The sequence below is a fragment of the Octodon degus genome, unplaced genomic scaffold (assembly GCF_000260255.1).
Source record: "Octodon degus isolate 3935 unplaced genomic scaffold, OctDeg1.0 scaffold00010, whole genome shotgun sequence".
NCBI lineage: Eukaryota > Metazoa > Chordata > Mammalia > Rodentia > Octodontidae > Octodon > Octodon degus.
In genome coordinates, this window is record NW_004524586.1 from 19,240,087 (window position 1) to 19,260,309 (window position 20,223).

At 49.5% G+C, this 20,223-nt stretch overlaps 1 protein-coding gene across 3 annotated transcripts in view; it reads left to right on the top strand.

Annotated features, from left to right (window-relative positions):
* Positions 1-20,223, top strand: part of Fam53b (family with sequence similarity 53 member B) — a 123,308-nt gene that overhangs the window by 60,825 nt on the left and 42,260 nt on the right. For all 3 annotated transcript variants that reach the window (XM_023708906.1, XM_023708908.1, XM_023708907.1), the window contains one exon: positions 3,759-4,540. In XM_023708906.1, the coding sequence (XP_023564674.1) occupies positions 3,759-4,540 (782 nt within the window). The remainder of the gene's footprint in view (positions 1-3,758; positions 4,541-20,223) is intronic.

The window sequence follows — 20,223 nt, forward strand, 5'->3', positions numbered from 1 at the left end:
TATAACACATACATGTTTTACTAAATAAGCATCATTCAGTTTTATATCCTGCCTTTTTATCACGGCATCGCATGGCCAGCATCTCCCACATCTTTACGGGCTCCTTGAGATGGGCTGCTTTATGCTCCGTGTTGTTCCTTGATACTGTGTTTATCCAGCCCCCTACTGTAGGACATTGCAATATTTTTACCACTTTAGTGTCATTATTTTAATGGAAATCATTATCATCCATAATACTCTACTTTTTTCTTCCTTTTGCATAACAAAGCTGGTCATTACTCAGTCTGTGAGTTTATATTTCTTCTAATTTTATATTAGTTTAGTCCACTGAACTTTGACCTGATGATTGATATCAAATGGAAACTGTTTTAAAAGAATGATTAGGACTTGGAGAGAATACTTTCTATGGATAGTGAAAGTATCTTTGAACAACATAAATGCAACTTACAAAAATACACTTCTTGGTAGTGTTTGTATTCGGAAGTAATTTTATCTAATCCAGCTGAATGACAGGTGTCCGGACTTGCTTTGGCTAGGCCACGGGCAGGGCCTGCAAGTCTCTGTGATGAGGGGAATTGAGTATCTCATTGGTCCTGCTTTGGGTCTGAACTGGCCTGCGTGGGTTTATGGAAATCACTTCCTCGCATTCCCAGCTCCTGAGACTCGGTGGATAAAGCCTCTGTGTGGGTTTCTCCTTATGTCCCCTGCCCGCTGTCCTGGCCTCCCAGGCTTTATGTCGCATGACTACAGCAGGGTGCCTGAGTGGAAGGAGTGTCACACACAACTCTGACCTGGCTTTTCCTCTGGCCTCCCTCTTCCCCCATTTTTTCTGCAGTACTGGGAATCCAACTCCGGACCTTGTGCTTGCCAGGGCGGTGCTTATGCCTTGTGCTTGGCCTCCCCTTTTGCCACGTGGTTTATCCCCCTTGAACCAGTGGGGTAGCTGATGATTGTGGTGCTTCGTGCAGGGCATCGCAGTCAGCAACTTTTGAGAACTATCTTGTCTCTTTTTAAAAAGTTTCATTGGTGCAAGTTTGCAGATCTCTCATCTTCCTGGTGGGAGTTGGTCTGCGTATGTGACATATCATAATTCTCTTTTCATCCCCTTCCTTCTGCTCCCTCCCTCCAGCTCCTGATCTTCCTTCTGGAGAAAGATCTAGCTGCTTACTTAGTTTTGTTTTGTTTTGTTTTGCAGTACCTGGGATCAAACTCGGGACCTTATGCTTGCAAAGCAGGCACTTATGCCACTGAGCTATCTGCCCCACCCTCTAGCTGCCTACTTATTATCATCTCTTTGATTTTGCTCTTTATTTATATTTTGGGTTTCTCATGTAAAAGAAAATGTGATACTTAAACTTGTCTGCTGTATGGTCTCAAGGTGCCTCATCTATTTCCCTACAATTTATCTGAATGGCGGAGTAGTACTGTAGTGTGTGTAAGCATTGCATTTTGTTTATCCACTCATCTGTTGATGAACATATAGGTCACTTCCAAGATTTAACTATTATGAATTGTGCTGCTGTACAATGAATAATAGCTAAGTTTTAGGACGAGCCCATGTGCCTATCAGTAGATGCATGGATAAAGAAAATACATTTACACACAATAGAGTATTACTCTGCCATAAAGAAGGCTAAATGTGAGTCATTTGGAGACAAATGGGTGTATGTTGAGACTAATCTTGAATGAAAGAAATCAGACAGTGATTTAATTCCCTGTATTCTAATGGCCAGCAATGTTGAACACTTTATTTATTTATTTATTTATTTATTTATTTTCTTCACGGAACTGGGGATTGAACTCGGGCCCTTGCGCTTGCCAAGGAAGCGCTTTTTCCACTAAGCCATCTCCCCGGCCCCCAACTTCATTTATTAGACATTTGTACTTCTTTTTCTGAGAAGTGACTATTCATTTCCTGTATACATTTTCTGATTGGGTTTTTTATTTGGGGGCTAATTTTTTAATTGCTTTATATATTCTAGATATAAATCCTCTGTCTGGAATAGCTGACAAAATATTTTCCTATTCTGTAGGTTATTTTCACTCTATTGATTGTTTCTTTTGCTGTGCAGGATCTTTTAAATTTGATATAGTCCCATTTGTTGATTCTTGGTACTAGAACCAAGACTCCCCCGTGTAACTGGGCTTCTGTTCCTTGCATATACGTATGACTTCAAAACTTGTTTAGTTGTACAGTTTTATTTTTCGGTAGGTTAAATGTTTCTGTTTTAACATTCAGAGAGGTAAGGGTCTAAATTCAGCCTAGAAATGTCTTGTTTCTTGATACCTTTTGTGAATTGGGAGTAGAATTAGAAGTAAAGGAGTTAAATTTGTGGGTTTTGCTGCAGAAGACCTGCCTCTCAGATGGGTAAATCGCAACTTTCTGAATCTGAGTCGCGTATCTTGGCCTGCTCAAAAGCTTCTTGGGACAGAGCTGGTGTCAGGCTCCCCATGGTGCGTCTCAGAACTATAGTGTGATGAAGACAGACACTGTGGTCCTAGGGTCAGACCAGCCTGGTTTTGCATCATGTAAGCTGTGTGACCCTGGGCCAGTTATTCAACCCCCACCACGCTTGCTTTTCCTCTCTGGACTTGACTGTGCTGCGTGCAACATGCTGTGTGGATCGCGTGGCCCAGGGTGGAGTCTTAATGAGTGAACCCTGTCGCCCCAGAGGCCTGGAACTCATTTAGATACCCTGTGAGCTCTATGTTACGGTCCACTTCTGCTGACTGCCTGACTCAAGCTATTTACGTTTGCACAGTTTATAAATATGTGCAGGTTTGGAAGATAGAAAATGCTGGCATGTTGATTCCTCACAGCATAGCATGTTTCTTAACTGTGCTTTTGTAAACGTGAATACAAGAACCATGTCAAGTTTATCTTTACATCTCCTTGAATTCCCAGCATGAAGCCTGATTCTGTATTGAAAAATAACAAATCTTGATGATTTCACCAAAATGAAAGTTCAAGGGCAGATCTAGCAATCCATAGGGTTAGCTTATTTATGCATACAATCGAGTACAGACATGAATGTGTGCATCTAAATTATGTTCTTAAGTCTGTGCAACTCAAGACTTGCTCTTATGGATTTTAATTACTTTAAATATCCTCAGTTTCAGCCAGAAGTCAAAGAAACACAGAAGAAGTGCTGTGATTGGCCGCAACTGTTGATGTTGAGCATTTGGTAGAGGGGACATAATCCATAAGAGATCCATTTTCTATTTACAGCAAATGCTTTAAAGGCGGGATATAAATAAACTGACATGGAAGTACCCCAGCCCCATTTTGACCTTGATCTTCTGAAGTGTTGGAAGACTCTACTTTGTGTTAGTCTTCTAGGGAATCAGTTCCCACCTGAAGAACAGTCAAGAACTGAGTAGGGACTTAGCCCCATACGTTGCCCTGACTCTGCCACCAGAGTGGTGGGGTGGGTTCGTTTCCCACTTGTAAGCTAAGAAAGAATTCTGTGTGGAAAACATTGCTTTGCATTTTTCTGGGAGGCAGTGTGGTATGCTGGGAAGAAAATGGTGTCAGGAATCCAGAGGATGTATGTAAGTCCTATTTCTCACTCTGCTTTTAACTTAACACATTGAGATTTGCTTTTTCTCTCAGCCTCAGTTTCTCATTTGTAAAATAAGGCTGAACTGGATGGTTTTTAAGCCTTTCTGTCTCCAAAATGCTATGTGGAAAACAAAAATAGATGGTTGGTGTTAAGGCCTCTCAAAACCTGTTTTTTTTTTTGTCATTTATGCATCAGAAAATGACAGATGGCGAGACCTGGATAGGAAATGCCCTCTTCAGATTGACCAACCGAGCGCCAGCATCTGGGAATGCCTCCCTGAAAAGTGTCAGGACGGCTCACTGTGGCACCGAGAGGCGGTGACCACCTGTGCAGTGACCAGCCTGATCAAAGACCTCAGCATCAGTGACCACAATGGGAACCCTTCCGCACCCCCAAGCAAGCGCCAGTGCCGGTCACTGTCCTTCTCTGATGAGATGTCCAGCTGCCGGACATCATGGCGGCCCTTGGGGTCCAAAGTCTGGACTCCCGTGGAGAAGAGACGGTGCTACAGTGGTGGCAGTGTGCAGCGCTATTCCAGTGGCGCCAGCACCATGCAGAGGAGCTCCAGCTTCAGCCTCCCTGCCCGGGCCAATGGGCTGTCCTCACCCTGCCACCAGGCGGGACTACACCACCGCTTTGGGGCGCAGCCCAGCAGCCGAGGAGCCCTGGGCTCACCCCCCTGCAGACAGGCAGGTGACCCTTGGAGCCCCGACCCACATCCTGTGGGTGCAGGCCGGCTAGACCTGCAGCGGTCTCTCTCTTGCTCCCATGAACAGTTTTCCTTCACGGAATACTGTCCACCCTCAGCCAACAGCACACCTGCCTCAACGCCAGAGCTGGTGAGACGTTCCAGTGGGCTCTCCCGCAGCCGCTCCCAGCCATGTGTCCTTAATGACAAGAAGGTTGGTGTAAAACGGCGGCGCCCCGAAGATGTGCAGGAGCAGAGGCCTTCCTTAGACCTTGCCAAGATGGCCCAGGTAAGTGCCCCAGTGCTGCAGAGGGGGCTTCAGAACATTCCTGTGCTCACGGGAGCCTCTGCTGGTCCTGGTCTATCCTGGCCAAGTGTGCAGTGCAGGTTTATAGAGATGCCCAGGAATGGGTGAACTCCCTTGTTTAAAGAATCCTATTCAAAGAAAGATTATTTCAAGTTTTTTTTTAAGTGTCTATTTCTCTCTTTAAAATGAGACGTGCTATTTCCTTGTGATGCACACTGTTAGTGGTACAAGATCAGACAGATGGTGAAAGGCAGACATTGCAGGCAGGCCAATGTGCCCGCTGTAATCCCCTTCTGGCCCTTCCCTACAGCCCTCTCTCCAGATCCTACCCCTGAAGCTGCTGTGAGACACCCCACGCACCTTCAGTGTCTCTCAGATTATGCTGATCCTAAGATCGGTGTCATGGTCAGGGTTTTCAAGAGCAAGGCAGTGGGGTGTGGGCATATTCCTTTGTTTACACTGTTGAAAATGTTAGGCTGCCAAGAAATGTGGTCAGCATCCTCTGTGCCACCTCTGTAACTGTTCTTGCTATTCCTGTAGTTAGAACTGTCTGGCCATAGACCTCTGTCCCTTGAACTTCATTCTCTTTGTCTTGGAGCCCTGCCTTGTGCCAGCCTGATTGAGATGAACTTAAAGCTTGCACACCCTCAGCTCGGATCTCGGCCATCTCTGGGCCTGGGGACTGGCTGCATTTGGTTCCTGCCAGGGAGGCCAGAGGGTGTGGGCACGGTGGTAAAGCCAGAGTATATGTTTGGTGCTGTCCCCAATGACTACAGATGGAAGGGAGAACTTTTAGTTGTGTCCATCTAGATAGCAGTGTTGCACAGTGCAATGTGTTTGGCCATCATCATTTTTCCAGTCCCATGAAGGGAAACATCAGTCACGTCTCAGTGTGTGCAGAGAGACACCCTGCTGGAGAGGATAGTCTCTTTGGGGTGAGCCTCGCTCCTTTAGCTCCAGGACCAGATCCGGGGTAGGTGGCCTTGTGGTGTCCACTCTGTTTCACGTGGGGACAGTGTCTGTTCATAAGTTTTCTTCTCTCCTCTTTAGTTCTTCTTCCGACCTAAGGGACCCAATAAGAGAAGAGGTTTGGGTATGTCCAGTCCAGCACATACCTAGCCTCAGAGTGCAGGCTTTCTGGCCAGCTTTGCTCAAGGCCCCAGGACCCAGCTGGGGCAGCTCGGGGGTGAGTTAGTGACATGCTTGTGTTTTCCTGTGCCTGTGGGTCCCACAGCTCCTGCTTCCCTGCAAGTTTCTCTGTCTTTCATCTTTCCACCAGGCAAGTCCCTTTTTCCTTCTGGTGTAGTTGACATTTCGGGCTTGACTTGCTGGGCAGTGGTTGGATGTATGCATAGACCATCAAGAGAAAATTTCGTTTTGCAGAGACTTTAAATAAGTAAAAAGGCTGGGAAAAATGACAGTTTTTGGGTCTCCCCTGAAGGAAATCTAGATCTCTGAGTTCTGGACGTGATACATAGCCTCAGTTAAATTTTTAATGCTGAGCGTATTTTATTAGCTAATAAGCTAGAGAGGTAATAAAAACAACTTATCCATGTTATTATATTTTACTAGCCACAGGTTGGAATAACACCACTGGCATCACTGGAGGCATTTTCTACCCTTACTTGGGTAGAAACCATTTAAAAATATATCATTTGAGAGGCCATGCCCAGCTGTGTAGGCTGCTTCATCAGCTCCAGGCAGGCCTCCAAGGCCGGGGTAGTGTGCTGGAGCCGGGGAGGTTGCCTCGGTTCAGCCTGTCGGTCTTTAGCCACCTGCTCAGCAGCTAGTCCTGTGGCCAGATGGAGCACAGGGAAAGTAGAGAGGGGGCCCCCAGGAAAGAGAGTGTGTGTACCCCATGGCCTGTAGCCAGGGCCCTGAGAAAGCCATGGATTCTGAGCCATCTCCCGCCAGACATCCAACCGTGGCCTGCCTTCTCTGTGGGGCTCTGCGGCTCTGGCTGCTTCGACTTTCCAGTGGATGAGCAAAGGCTTTAGCACTTGGGCCTTGCTTTCTAGGCAGCCTAGGAAATCAGACCTGGGGCACTCCTTCCTCAACCAGGACCCTTGGGTGAGGGTGCCTACCACATGGGGATGGTGCTGGTGTACATTGCCGGGAGTGGCTGGTGTTAGGCCTTTATCCACAAACACTATCCTTTGTGTACTATGTACTCATCATTTGTAACTGCCAGAAAGTGTGCAGGATCCCCCTTTTCATGGGGCAGAAGCTAATAGATGTTCTTATGTATCTGTGGAAGGTTTGTCTGCAGGGTTGACACCAGCTCATAAGTCCTTAAGCTGACTCTGTACTCTGTTTCATGGGCCTTTGATCTTAGTTGATACATTTGCTCCTCTTGAACATTCTTGTGAAGCCCTTTTACACATGTCTTCAGGGAGCAGGTGTGTGAACGCTTCAGATTAAAGGGGCAAAATGCCTGCTGGGTTAGACCTTTGGAATGGGTGGGTATTCAGATAAAAATACCTCCGGTCCCCAGAGAAGCTGATATGGGTGTGCAGGGTCTTCCTTTTGGCCTTTAGTCCATGGTCAGAGGGACAGTGGGAGCTGGAGTCCTTCCAACCCTCCAGGAGAAGGCCCAAGGGAATCCTGGCCCCACCTTTGTCAGTATTAACAGCTGGTTTTAGCAGGAATTAGTGACTTGAGCCTATACTTAAAGCAGGTGTGCCCTTAGGGCTTGTCCATACCAGTGCCTCCTGAGGAAATCGAGGCTCTGGTGGTCACTAGGTCCACCAGGTTCCTTCTGGACATGCTGTGGATGTTTGCATCTGTGTTTAGGAGGAGACATTGACACACCAGGAGGCCTTCAGAAGGGGGCAGGAGGTTGGAGCCCTGGGCACAATGCTTAACATCTGTGTGCAACAGACACTACCAGCCCCAACACAGGAATGTAGGAGAAAGTGTGTGTATACCGTGTTCAGCTTTGTGCGTGCCTTGTACATTTGTGTATCTGTGTGCATGTGTGTGTGCATATACACGTGTACATACACCATCCAGCACGCTGCCTGACACAAGGCGATGTTAAGATACTTTCTACCGTCGTCGTCATAGTCGCAGGGTCTGCAGGAGAGTGCAGCCCGTTAAGGCAACTCTGAGCCACAGTAAAGGTGCGTGTTCAGGGGCCACTCCATCTATTATGAGAGCACCTTTCTTCTTTTGTCCTCCTGGCTTCCCTTTCTCTCCTTACCATTTGCTGTTTGTTTGATACCCTTTCACCGCATCCTTTTTCTTTCATGAATGTGAAGGAGCCTGCTGCAATCTGCCTGTTGAGAGCTAAGAGTTAACGAAATGCTGACAGAATCAGACTTACCTTCCACCATAGGAAGTTGGTTGTATGTGAACATTCTTGTCTCATGTCTTTTGTCCTTGACACTAGGGTGGAAATATCCTGCTATCAGGGTTGTATGTGACACCATAGCCTCCCTTGTGCACAGAGTGTGTGTTGAGGGCAAGGTCTAGCCTGAGCACAGGAGTTGTCCGCCAGCAGTAGTTTGGCTGGCATAACAGGTCTTTGCTAGTGCCTGTTTACCTGAGATCTGGTGTGACCACCAGACATTGGTTGTCTGCTGGCAAGACTTGGCTGTCTGTGGCCATTTAGAGGGATCCACTGTGGAGAGATTACAGAAAAAGCAACAATTAGTAAGATTACCCATTGAATGCCGTGCCACTGGGCATCAGAGTCCTTGCCTTGTTTTTATTTTCTTATTTTTTTTTTAATATTTATTTATTTACTTATTGCGTGTGTGGGTGTGTGTGGCCAGCTCAGCCCACCAGGGGGACGGGGCCGGCTGGCATGTGGTGCTGGGGATTGAACCACGGTTCCTGTGTTTTTGCTTAGCTTAGCTTGTACTAAGTAGGTGCTTTAGACCACTGAGCCATCTCACCAGCCCCCTTGCCTTGTTTTAACTACAGGCTGCTCCGCTTGAAAGAGAAACAAATTGTATTCTTCAACAGTGCTTCAAACAGAAGCAAGACATTCATAGGGAGGGGTCAGGGCCCCAAAACAGAGGATTGACTGATTGCAGCTGCCCGCACACTGTACCCCCTGCACCTCTAGGAGGCCTCAGAACAGGCAGCAGCTGTTGCATGACCAGACGTTGGAGGTACCCATGAAAACTCGCCGGGCGGTTTGGGGTATGGAAGGAGCGGGAGGTGCCAACTAGCATGCCAGCAGTGCTCAGGAAAGCCACTGAGCGCCGGGTCCTCCTAGGGAGTGCAGGAGACCTGAGCTGCCTGGGACCGCCAGGCTGCATGTGACAGGCACTCAGCAGTCTCATGGCGTGTGCGTAGCAGCAACTCACGACTGCTGGGTGCCCATGTGGGGTGCAGTGCCTTCTGGTCAGCACCCGGCACTCTCCTCCGTGGGCCCATCCTGAACAAGGGTCCATGGTCTTCTAGTCAGCATGTGCAGTGCTCTTTATGCACTAGCGGTCTGACCTCATCCGAGTAGCCCTGGCAGCTGCAGGCCTGCTGTGCTTTCCCTGGCCAAGTCCCTGGGTTTGGCCTGGTTGGCGTGAGTCTTTGTGACCTTCTACCCACCCTGCCAGCTGCCAGAGACTTCATCCATTCAGATTGCCTGCTGCCTTGCCCCCTTAGCCCCCTTCCCGCTGTGATGGGAATTGTGCCGATGGCAAATAGAATTCAGATTTGGATCACACTCCACCCAACATAAATGCACGTAGGCTTAAGACCTGTTGAGAGAGATGGGCTTGGAAAGCCCGAGAATTCCAATTGGGATAAAAGAACGCTAAGTAAAGGACAAAACAGCCTTTGTATGCATGTGAGAGTAGTTGCTTTAGACTTGGAAGCAGCCAGGACACATTGAGTGAAGGAAGAGCACCTGTAGGACTTGGACTTTCTGAGTTTGGGGATGCTGAGCAGTGGCAGCACCGCACACTGATCTGATGTGCCACCTTGTGTGCTCCTGACAGGCACTGAAGTCCGTCATGGCAGTCTTCAAAGGTGATCTCAGAGGAGGCCATCTTGGTGGTCTCTGCTGATGGACTGGCAGTTGAGCATCACCTGGCTTGCTCTGGTTCATCCCTCACCCCAGGGTGAGGCTTGTAGTGTGCAAGAACAGCTGCTGACTTGCCCAGAGCCACAGGGTTAGTCAGCAAGCCCCACAAGGAAGGAACTAGAGCCCCTCACCCCACCTTTGTTTCTCCTCTTATGTCTGAGCCCGGGTGAAGAGCCAGCCCAGTTGGGCTTTCTTGGTAACTGACACTCATGGGACAGAGTGGTGCTGAGAAATGGGAGCTCCAGAATCAGATGGACTGGGGGCTCTGCCCCCATTCTGCCACTCATGAGCCACATGCCACTTAACTTTTCTGAGCCTGGGATTTCTGACCATGAACATACCTGTCCCCATACCTGGTCCATGTTTGTAAAATGGGAGTAACAGTTTCTTTGGAGGAATGGGGGATAGTTTTATAGCATGGATCCAGTATATGGTTGGCATTTGAAAATTGCAGCTTTGACTGACAAAGAGCTGAGGCCTTGCTCCTGTGGCTCCTGCTTCAGCATCGCTGGTACAGACATTCTGGCCAGGCCACTAACTTGCCACTGTGAACAGGTCGGGGTCTTTCTGGCCATGGAGCATGCTGAGATTGGAGAGCTCTACTCCTGGTATTTCATTCCTTTCAGAAATAGATGTGTTGGTAGTACTGTAGGACCAAGGGGTTCCTGTACTTTGAGGAAACCCCTCCTTAGCTACCTGGATCGCTCTTAGAGATCCAGCAATCGCTCTGTCCCCAGTTTCCATTCCCAGGTTGTATAAGCAGTCTGCTTAAGGTAACTCGGATCAGGGCCCAGTGTTGACACAATAGCTTTGATCTCTAGGGAAAGAGAAAGCTAAAAGGAGTTCAGCTGGGGATGTGGCAGGGAGGCGGCTCTTAGGCCACTTGGTGATTTTCCATGCCTCAACTGAGAGCCATTTTTTATTTAATTTTGCTTTCTTTAGTACTAGGAATTGAACCCATGGCCCCATTTCCACCCTTTCCTCCAACCTTTGTGGTCCTCCTACCTCAACCTCCTCAGAAGCTGGAATTACAGGTGTGTACCACCCTGCCTGGAGTGGAGAGCCATTCTGAGCAGGAGGAAGGTGTTTGAGGTGATGCCACTCTGGGGAGCTCTCAGGCTTTCTGGAGTGGGTGTCTCTTCTTCCCAGGACAGGCGTCCAGATGAGAGCCCCTGAAACTCTTTGAGCATACTAGGAGACCCTCAGAGACCTTTGGAGGCCACAGCGTGGACAGGAGACCCTGACTCTTGGAGAGCAGAATCTGAACAAGAAGGAGAATGGAATCTGTCCTGCCTAGGCACCGGCTCCTCTGAGGCTATCTTCAGTCCTGCTCTAGCTGGTCAGGTGCAGAGGGCCTGTGGGGCAGCTAGCCCTTGCCTCTGACCAGCTCAACTCTAAGGGCCTGCAGAGGAGGCTCAGAGAAACCCTCATGTCATTTCCAGGTTGGTGAGGGAGAAACAGAGAATGTGGGCTGAGAAATGAGGGGACAGAGGATGCCTGGGGGAGTGGTCCTCAGGCTGGAGCCCAGCTTACTGCTAGCCGAAACAACTTAAATTTCTCTGTGCCTCAGTTTCTCTCATCCAGGAGGTAGGGTGGCAGTGCCTTTTCTCATTACACTAAGTGAGGTTATTTGCGAAGCACTTGGCACTCAGGGTCAGTGCTAGGTGTGCTATGCTTGGGGCTGCATTTTAGAAGTAAGGGAGAAGACTGTCAGAAGGAAGGAACTGCTTTTCCTTTAGTGAGAGTGCTGCTTACCTCAGGGATGCAGTTCTGTGGTGCTGATCCTGCTCCTGTTCCTGGGGGGAGGGACTCAAGCCCAGAGCCCCTGCAGCTTACCCAAAGGCTTCAATGAGTTGCTGAGCTGTAGTGCTGGGGTCTGAGTCTGCTCTGTACCTCTGAGGGCTTTGCTTCCATGCTATAAGGGAGGCACAGAGTGGCCTGTTGTTGGCACAGAGCTGCATTTGCAGTCAGAAGACTAGAATTTGAGAACCAGCTCTGCCTACGACTGTACTGTTGACTGTGAGTTGCTTGCCCAGCTTTTCTGAGCGTGGGATTTCTGACCATGAACATACCTGCCCCCATACGGCCATGGCTGTCAGAGCTACCTGGGGAGCCAGCACATTGCATATTCCTGGGCTGTGCCCCAGAGTCCGAATCTGCTCCATGCCAGATGGGAGCTCCACGGCTGCTCAGGGACTGGCTCGATTCAGGTTGAGATGGCATTGCAAGTTGAGGTTCCTCGGTCAGGAGCCTGGCTTAGGAAAAGCTGGAGCTGGAGAAGGGGTTCAAATGCCAGGCTTGCAGCCCCCAGTTCCTCTGGTGAGCGTCCATCTGGGCTGCTGTACCCACAGAGCACCTAAGAGTGCTCAGGGTGAGTTGTGCTGAGTTTGGTACAAGGCTGCTTCAGAAGTGTGAAGAAAAACTTATGTGTAGTGCTGGATATTTCCAGTGATGGGTTAGTAAAGATCAGTTCTGCTTACCTGTTTGATACCCCACGTCTTGTGTGTAGTGGCAGAGTGGATGACTAGGAATTCAGTTACTCTGTAGATGCTATATGTGTGGTGTTTGACAGAGTCCAAGCTTCTGAGAGCCCATTGGAATCAGCACTACAAATGGGACAAGATAGGGGCAGAAACAGCAGCCATAGCCTAGGATTGGGGCAGCCTCTAGGAGAGGTGTCTTCTCGCTAAGTCTGGAGGATGTGACAGAATCCTGGAGGAGGATATGGAGGACGGCAGGGTCCCAGGCAGGAGGCGCACTTGTGTGGAGGTCAGCACCAGGAAGTGGCTAGAGGGAGCCTTGTGTGACCAAAGCAGAGGGTGTGAGCGGCACAGTGGGCCTTCTTGGTAGGTCTTCAGAAAACATTAACTTTTATTCTGGGTGTAAGGAGGAAGTACTTGAAGGTTTGTAGCAAGGGAGCAACAGCATGCCCTAAAAAGCTTCTTCAGGCTGAGAAGAGCAGGCTGGACAGAGGGGTTTGGGGGGTCAGCAAGGCCAAGAGACTATTGGCAGACACGGATGTGAGCTAGACTAGGCTGGAGGCAGTGGGCATGGTAACTTGTGTTGAGTCCTGAGGAAACATTCTGGGGGTGGGACCGGTAAGCCTGCTGAAGTATTGACCTTGTTACTGGCTTCACACTCTCATGTGGTGTAGACCTCAGTGGACTGGGAATCAATCATCCTACCTCCCCAAATGGTAACCTCTTTTAAGCTACCCTGTTTAGCATTTGATGATTATAAGTCCTTCCTATTTATGTGATTTGTGGCCCTCTTTTGAATATATTTCTTCTTAATCTCTTTTCAGTAGAAATGAAGTCTAGTGGACCACTCTAACTCATGTTGTTTCTGCAAGTATCCATGGATCTGTCTCACCCCCACCCCTTGCGCCCCACTGGTCTGCCAGCCTGTGTTGCTCCTTCCTCTCTGTGGAGGCTCGCAGAGTTGGTATGCAGAGGCTTTTCTGTCCTTGACCAATTGAAGCTGGGTTCTCCGCTCCAGACCAGGGGCTGAAAAAGAGCTGGGCTGCTTAGGGTCACAGGAAGATTCTGTCATGGTTGGAATATTTGTTGTGCTGGATCTTGTCTCAGCTGTGCCACATCTGGTCAGTTGACAACAGCTGGGGCAGCAACTCTGGAAAACAAGGGGCCTGCAGTAGCTCTCTAAATCTCCTAATAAAACTGGCTAATCCTCAATTGGCCTCAAAGGATGCAGAGGTGGGGGATGCTCAGCAGACCCCAGAAGGATTTAGCTTTCCCTGTCTTGTTCCTAATCCCTCACTGGGGATATCAGTCCCTCCTGAGAAGGAGCTCTAACCCTTGGTGCGGATGGGGCCTGCAAAGCCCAGCAGAGCCCCAGGGGACCAGAACAGAAAACAGAGATGTTCTCAAAGTGGATGTGTGACTGATGACCCGAGCACACCGATGCCTGCCTGTGCTTGTTCCTAAGATCACACAGCCTGTGGGTCCACCGTTGCATAAAGCCTTGCCTCTTTTGCCTTTGTCCCGTGTTCCTCTGGCGTCTCCCCGGTGATAGGAGCGCGTTACTGAAGAACACCTCTGTGGTTGCACTTTCCTAGAGTTCTGCTCTTTTTTTTGCAGCTTCAAGCCTTGGTGAGAACTGAAACAAGTAGGTGCCACGTGGAGAAGCAAACCCTTTTCCGCGGGCCTGGGCTGACCGGACTCGCAGTGGGTGTTTGTTGCCTATTTATGGCCAAAGGATAAACAATGCCTCCTTTGAAAATGACATAGACTAGAACATGCGGATAATTCCTTTTGGGGAGGGGGAAGGGTGACTTTTTCTTTCTTTCTTTTTTTAATCTTTTGGAAAACAAAAGATATAATTGGTTCCTAAATGCAGTGTGATCAGCAGCAGCCTAATTTGTGACACAGTAGCATGAATTCACATGGGTCTGTGTTGCTAAAGGTCATCAGGCACCAGCCCCTTCCTGGACGCTATAGGGCCACATCCTGCATTTGCTCTTATGGAGTCATGGTGTGTGCATGGGGGTAGGGAGGGGTACAGCTGTCCCCCTGCCAGAGCTGTGTGTGGAGAGTACAACAGGCCCCCTGGATCGTCAAGGCCAGTCAGAAACTACGCATTAGTGCCAAGGAATTCGCAGCCTAGTGGCTAACTTAAGTTGCTGAAGAACCGAAAAGCTGAGAGTAGAGGCCAAGGTAGCACAGAGAAGCAACTGCAGGAAGCTCCCCCCGTGACCCATGGCCACACAGCAGAGACCACACTTCCGCTGCTTGGCAGCTTGTAGTCCACAGGCCCCTTGGCTGGGCTGTGCTGAAGGTGGTAGAGAGGCTGGTCTGAGTGTGCTGGAGAAGCACCCTACCAGAAGTAGCTGCTGCGGACGCAGGGAGTTACATTGCCCTGCTGAGCCATGCCATGTGCCAGGGTGACAGTGACAGCATGAGATGAAGACCTGAGGGGCAGGTCTTCCTCCCTTATCTGACCTCAACTCTCCTTGGCATTCTTCTGCAGAATGCAAGTGTGTTGTGGCGTCTCAAACACGACTGAGAGCTTGCTCCCAAGTGCTCCTCTTAGTCCTTGCCATTTTCTCTTCCCTCGGCAAGTCCCTGGGTCTGCGGGCACCTGCTTGTGGCTAGGCCCCAGTGGTATTCCTGTACAGACGAGGTCACTTCAGATGGTGGCCTATGCTATGAGGAACCTGAAACTGGCTGGCAGAATTGGGATCACCAGGCAGGAGCAGAGGAGGTGGAAGTGAAGGGCAGGATACCTCATTGAGGAGGTGGAGTTTGCACAAAGACCCAAGTGATTGTCACGTTCAGCCTTGCCTGAGAGTAAGGGGGTGCCTGGAGAGGAAAAGTAAGTTCCCCCTGGGTGGGGAAGTGGGCATTGCCAGTGCAGGGCATGGCAGTGCCTGTGAGATTGGGGTTCTTAAGCTAGGAAGGAGGGGCACTCAGAGGTCAGCAGGGCTTTTGTTTGGAGCCCAGAATTTATCAGGGCTTTAGTGTCAACTCCAACAGGACAGCCTGAATCAACTGCCTGACCTCTTGCTTTGGGAAAACCAAGGGACAAAGAGGTCCTAGCAAAAAGGCGTGTGGTGGTGAAAGCACAGCCAGGGAGGCCTTTAGGCAGGACCCAGTGTGCAGAAAAGGTAGAAGTGAGTCAGGTGCCTCCTCAAAGTGCCTCTTGTGGGGGAGGCTGCCACCTCCCATAAATCACTGCCGGCCAGTGGCAGGTTTTCCAGAGCCCCCAAGGGTACCTCGAGCCATCCCTTCCCACATCACTCACACAGCCTGCCTGTGACTCTGAGAAACTATGTCCCAACTTCTAATTCTGGGTTAGCATTTTGGGATCTGTCCCTTGGACATGGGATTCTCTGAAGTGACTCTTGGAGAAGTTTTTCTCTTTCTACTTTCTGGGGGCAAAAATGGAGCATCAGGGCTTATGGTGGAGAGCAGAAGGGTGTCTGCTCACTCTTTGGTCTCCCGAGGCCTGTATGCCCACCTCTCCCAAGGGCTGCCTGCCTTTGTTCATCATTTATGAACCAGGGGTCCAGGCAAGACGGGCCCTCTCTCAGCTCTGAGTCCCCTGATGGTAAAGTGGGGTTAGTAACATCTTCACCACAGGGCTGCTTATGCTTTTGGCCAGGGCCTGATATGCATAATGTTCTCAGAAAGTGTGGCTGGGCCTATAAACTGATAGATATTTAAACCTCTGCTGGCCCTCCCAGCTCAAGAAGACTGCTCTCGAGAGATCCAGAAAATTTGGGCTTGGTAAACCAGGCCTGGGGCACAGCAGGCCCCAAGGTTCAACTCTGGCCTCTGTGAGAGTGCTGCAGCTTGGCCGGCACAGAGTTCAGCCAGGCCCAGGTACTAGGCCACACATGAGGGAGAAGAGTCCAACCAAGTCGCACCCGACCGTGCTGAGTGGAGGCATGCAGAAACTTTGTGTGGGCCTGTCCACAATTTAAAATATCCTTAATATCCAGAGCAGAACCTAGGGCCAGGGAGATAGCTCAGTGGCATAGCGCCTGCCTGGTGAGCACAAGATCCTGAGTTCAGTTCCTGGCACCAAAGCAGAACCTTTGTGAGCTGTTTCTTGGTGACTTTGCTGGAAGATCTCTGAGCCTTGGCTACAGCTGTCTCCCCTCCCAAGTGGCTTGTCTTGCGTGGTGAGGCAGGGCCCAGGCCTGTCTGGCCCCTTTCTCTGACAGCTCTGACATGCCTCACCCTTCCTTGAGAGGCACCTTTCAAATAACTCATGTGCCAGGATGCTGAGAGATGAGGATGACTTTCTGTGTCCCATAGAAAGATGCCTGTTAGACCCTACTGAGCTGACTCCAGACTGGCAAGAGGGATGAGCGGTGGCAGTGTGGGTGGCTGCCACACTTTTTCCTTATACTTGGGGCAACACCTTTTTTCTCATGTGATATCCTAGCAAGGAGAGGGGCCATCTGGGCCTCCTCTCATCTTACCTTTCTGTCTCAGTGTCTCATGTCCCCTGGGGCACTCAGGTCCCCCAGTTAGTTCTAACTGCATCTACTCTTGGCACACATACATGCCCTGAGTCCGCCTTCATGGTTGGAATGCAGCCTTAAACAGGATAGTCCACTAGTGAATTCCCATCTGGCTTTTGTCTAGAACAGACTTGGGCAGTAGTGGAGGTTCCTGAAAGTTGTTGGTAGGTAAAAATGGGGCCATGCAGGCAATTGAGCCTTTAGCAGGAGATACCCTCACTGGGTGAACTCTGATAGCTCCTCAGAAGCACCCCAGCAGAAAGGCAGAGGCAGTGCTCAGGAGAGCAGTACAGCAGATGTGGTCGATGTGGTATTACTTGTTCGGCAAAAGAAGGGAGATCTCATCTGAAAGGGTGTGAGGCTAATTGACACTCAGTAGGGGCCCCAGATCTTCTACTGGATCCACGAAGAAAACCCCACACCTGCATCTGGCTACTTCTAGGACAGCAGGAAGCAGAAGGCAGGGGCTTCCGAGTTCTTCTGGAACATAGAGTCCAATGGGCTGGGCAGAGTTCTGATGTGCTACTCACTAGGCGGTGGCCCTGGGCAAGTCACTGCCCTTGTTGGGGCTGTGTCATCTTGTTATGATGCAGGAATTCAGTGACCTAATGAGTGTCCTCAGAGCATTAGGAAAACAGGCAGGCGTGTTGGGTGCCCTCAAGGTCAGTGTCATCACCATTGCCATCAGTACTTTTTCCATTACTTGTAAATGTGAAGGATGGCCATTCTCCTAAGAATTTCTATCAAGTATCACCAGAGGTGTCATTGTCACTGGCTTGAGGGGCAGTCTTGTGGGCTGGGGCTGAGAGGCTGTTATAGGAGAGTGTGAAAAAAAAAATTTTTTTTTTAGAGTGATTTTTTTTTTTTTTTTTTTTGGAACCAGGGATTGAACTCAGGCCCTTGCGCTTGCCAGGGAAGCGCTTATTCCACTGAGCCATCTCCCCCACCCCTAGTGTGAAAATTTAAAACACAGTTTTAAGTTTTCTAGTAGCCACGGTTAAAGGAAAGGAAAAAAACAAGTGATACTAAGTTTAGTAATATATTTAACCCAGTATTTCAAAAGTACTATCATTTCAACATGAATCATATAAATAAATCATGAAGGAGATAATTTGTGTGCTTCATGAGTACTAAGTTTCTGGGATACAGTGAGTGTGTCACCCTTACCAAAGGTCTCAGTGCTCTCTGGCCGCATGAGTGGCACCTGTCATCGGCCATCACAGGCCAGAGGCCCTACTGTATTGAGAGTTAAGTCACAGGCTAGAGGTCACACTTAGTAAGCGGCTGAGCTGCCAGACCCCAGAGCCTATGGCACAGCTGAAAGGAGGTCTTGGGTGTAAGAGGTGGGTTGGAGTCAGCCTTGTTGAAGGAACTTGACTCTGCCACTCAGGCCCTGTGCCTTCGGGAGGCCCTGTGGATGTGCCACCTGGTAAAGGAGGGATTGGACTGGAATCTTCCATCTGACATGCTGAGTTTTCCGGGGCTGTGCCTTTTCCACCATGGGAAGAACAAGCTCTGGGGGCTCTGAGTAATGGGGTTTCTGGTTTCAAATGCCTTGCCCAGGGGATCTTGGCAATGTGACCCAGAGCTCTTAAGTTGGTGGCAGGAGATGAGCTCAAGGTCTTTATATCCCCAGCAGGCTTGGAACAGTCTGGTCTTCAGAGTGCTGAGGGAAGAAATAAGGGGCTGTGGGCTGATGGTAGGCCTTCTCAGAGAGAGGTCTGAGGTAGATGAAAGTGCATGATGAGCCCTTGTGAAGGTCCTTAAAATTGCCGAGGAAAGCTTCCCACTCACTGTTTTGCAGCCCTCTGACCAGCACCAGATATTGCCTAGGTGTTTGATGGAAATTAAGAATCTGCCTCCACCCTGGAATCCTTGTTTTAACAAGATCACCAAGCATTTCACAGTCTCCTTAGCTCTTAAGAGGTGCTGGAATATAGGAAATGAACCTCTCTGGGAGGCCATTAGTAGATTTTCTTTGGTCCTAGGAAGCCTTTTGTCCCTTTTCCAGAGCTTTTCCTGGCAGCCACTCTAGGGCTGACCTTTCCCTGGTCCAAGGGTTTGGTTCATCTGCCTAGTAGCCTGCTACCTTGTCCCTTCTCCCCAGGAACAACAGTGTGGTTCATGTCAAGAACCTTTCACTGTCACTCTGCCCTTGTTTGGCCAGGCCCTCCCCTTGAATCTTCAGTCAGCAAGCACACGAGAACTCTGCTGACTCGTGTTACATGCAGGGATCATGCTTGCACTTTGTGCATATGTCCCATAGTCCACTGCATTCTCTGGGTAGGGATGAGGCTGTGGAAGGCACAGCCTGCCTGATTGCACCCTGACCTTGTCACATGAGGAAGCAGTGATTGACATGCCCTTCTGTTTGGTGGCATCTATTGTTTATGCCAGGCTACCCTAGGACATTGGTTGGAGAAAAAGATATAAAGAGCATGCCCAGGATAGCTTATTTTGGGGGCACACTTACGTGGTGCACAAAGGTGAGGGTGAGTGGGAATAGGCTTAGACTTGAACAGGCAGTTGGTACTAGAGGTGTGGTGGACTGGTAGTGGCCAAGGTAAAGCCTTCGAGCTGTGTTGCAAACATGGAAGTTGCTCTGTGTGCTGACTCCCTCCCTGGAGAGGCTGTGCCTGCCTGGTTCTTAGGTGCTAAAGTTACCTAAATATCAAATTCTTGGATGAATGAATGAATGAATCAAGGTCCTGGATTCCTCTCTAGTGAGCAGATCAGCAGCTATATGGATGACACCCAAGAGAGGGTAACAGTATCATTATTGGGAATGTGGTGGCAGGCACAGTGCTGTTTGTATAGTTGCATGTCATCATCCTAAGTGTGAGAAGTGGCTCTTTGCTGTACTCCCTTTATAAAAGAGATAAAAATTCAAAGTGGCAATCAAGGTTACAAGGACAGCAATGGCTGCAAGACCTCTGTTTGTTGCATTCCCCTACCACAGCCTAACTAGGGCTTAGGGTGCTGGGCATGCCTCATCTCGGGTGTCTCCATGGGTTCAGGCCAGTAGGGATAGAATTGCCAAGCTGAAGCTGGGCTGGGCCTTCCCTGGGGCTCTCTGGTGTAAAGACAGCCAAGCAGGCAGGCTCAGGAATAGATGCCCAGGCCTGGAATGGCAGTTGGGATCTCACAGGACATCACCCAGGAGCCTGGTCTGGCCCTTGCTGTATCAGCTGTTGGGTTTGTCTAGACAGTCTGAGGTGACAGTTGTCACCTCTCTAGATGAAGTTGGTTAAAATTATTATTAAAGTCAGAGACTCGAGTTTGAAGTGGTAACACTAAGTGGGACACTAAAGGTGGTCCTAATGAGTCCCATTGAGCTTCCCGAAGAGTTGGGGAACTGAGGAAGTGGGTGGAATAGAGAAAAATGAAAGGCTTCTTTTGTCCCCGCCCTGAACCTTCCCACTTGCCACAGCTGTGAGGACCAGAGAGCCCACAGTACAAGATGTTGGCTGTGCGGTTGTTCCAGAGCCCACCAGCTGGAGCAGAAATACGGGATGTGCTCTTCATTCCAGGGATTGGAACTTATGTCAGTTCCTCTCTGGAGGCCTGGCCTCCAGGGGGATACAACTTGGTCTTGACTCCTTTGGAGTTTGTGGTGGGACAGAAGGAGACCATTAGCCTCTTTTG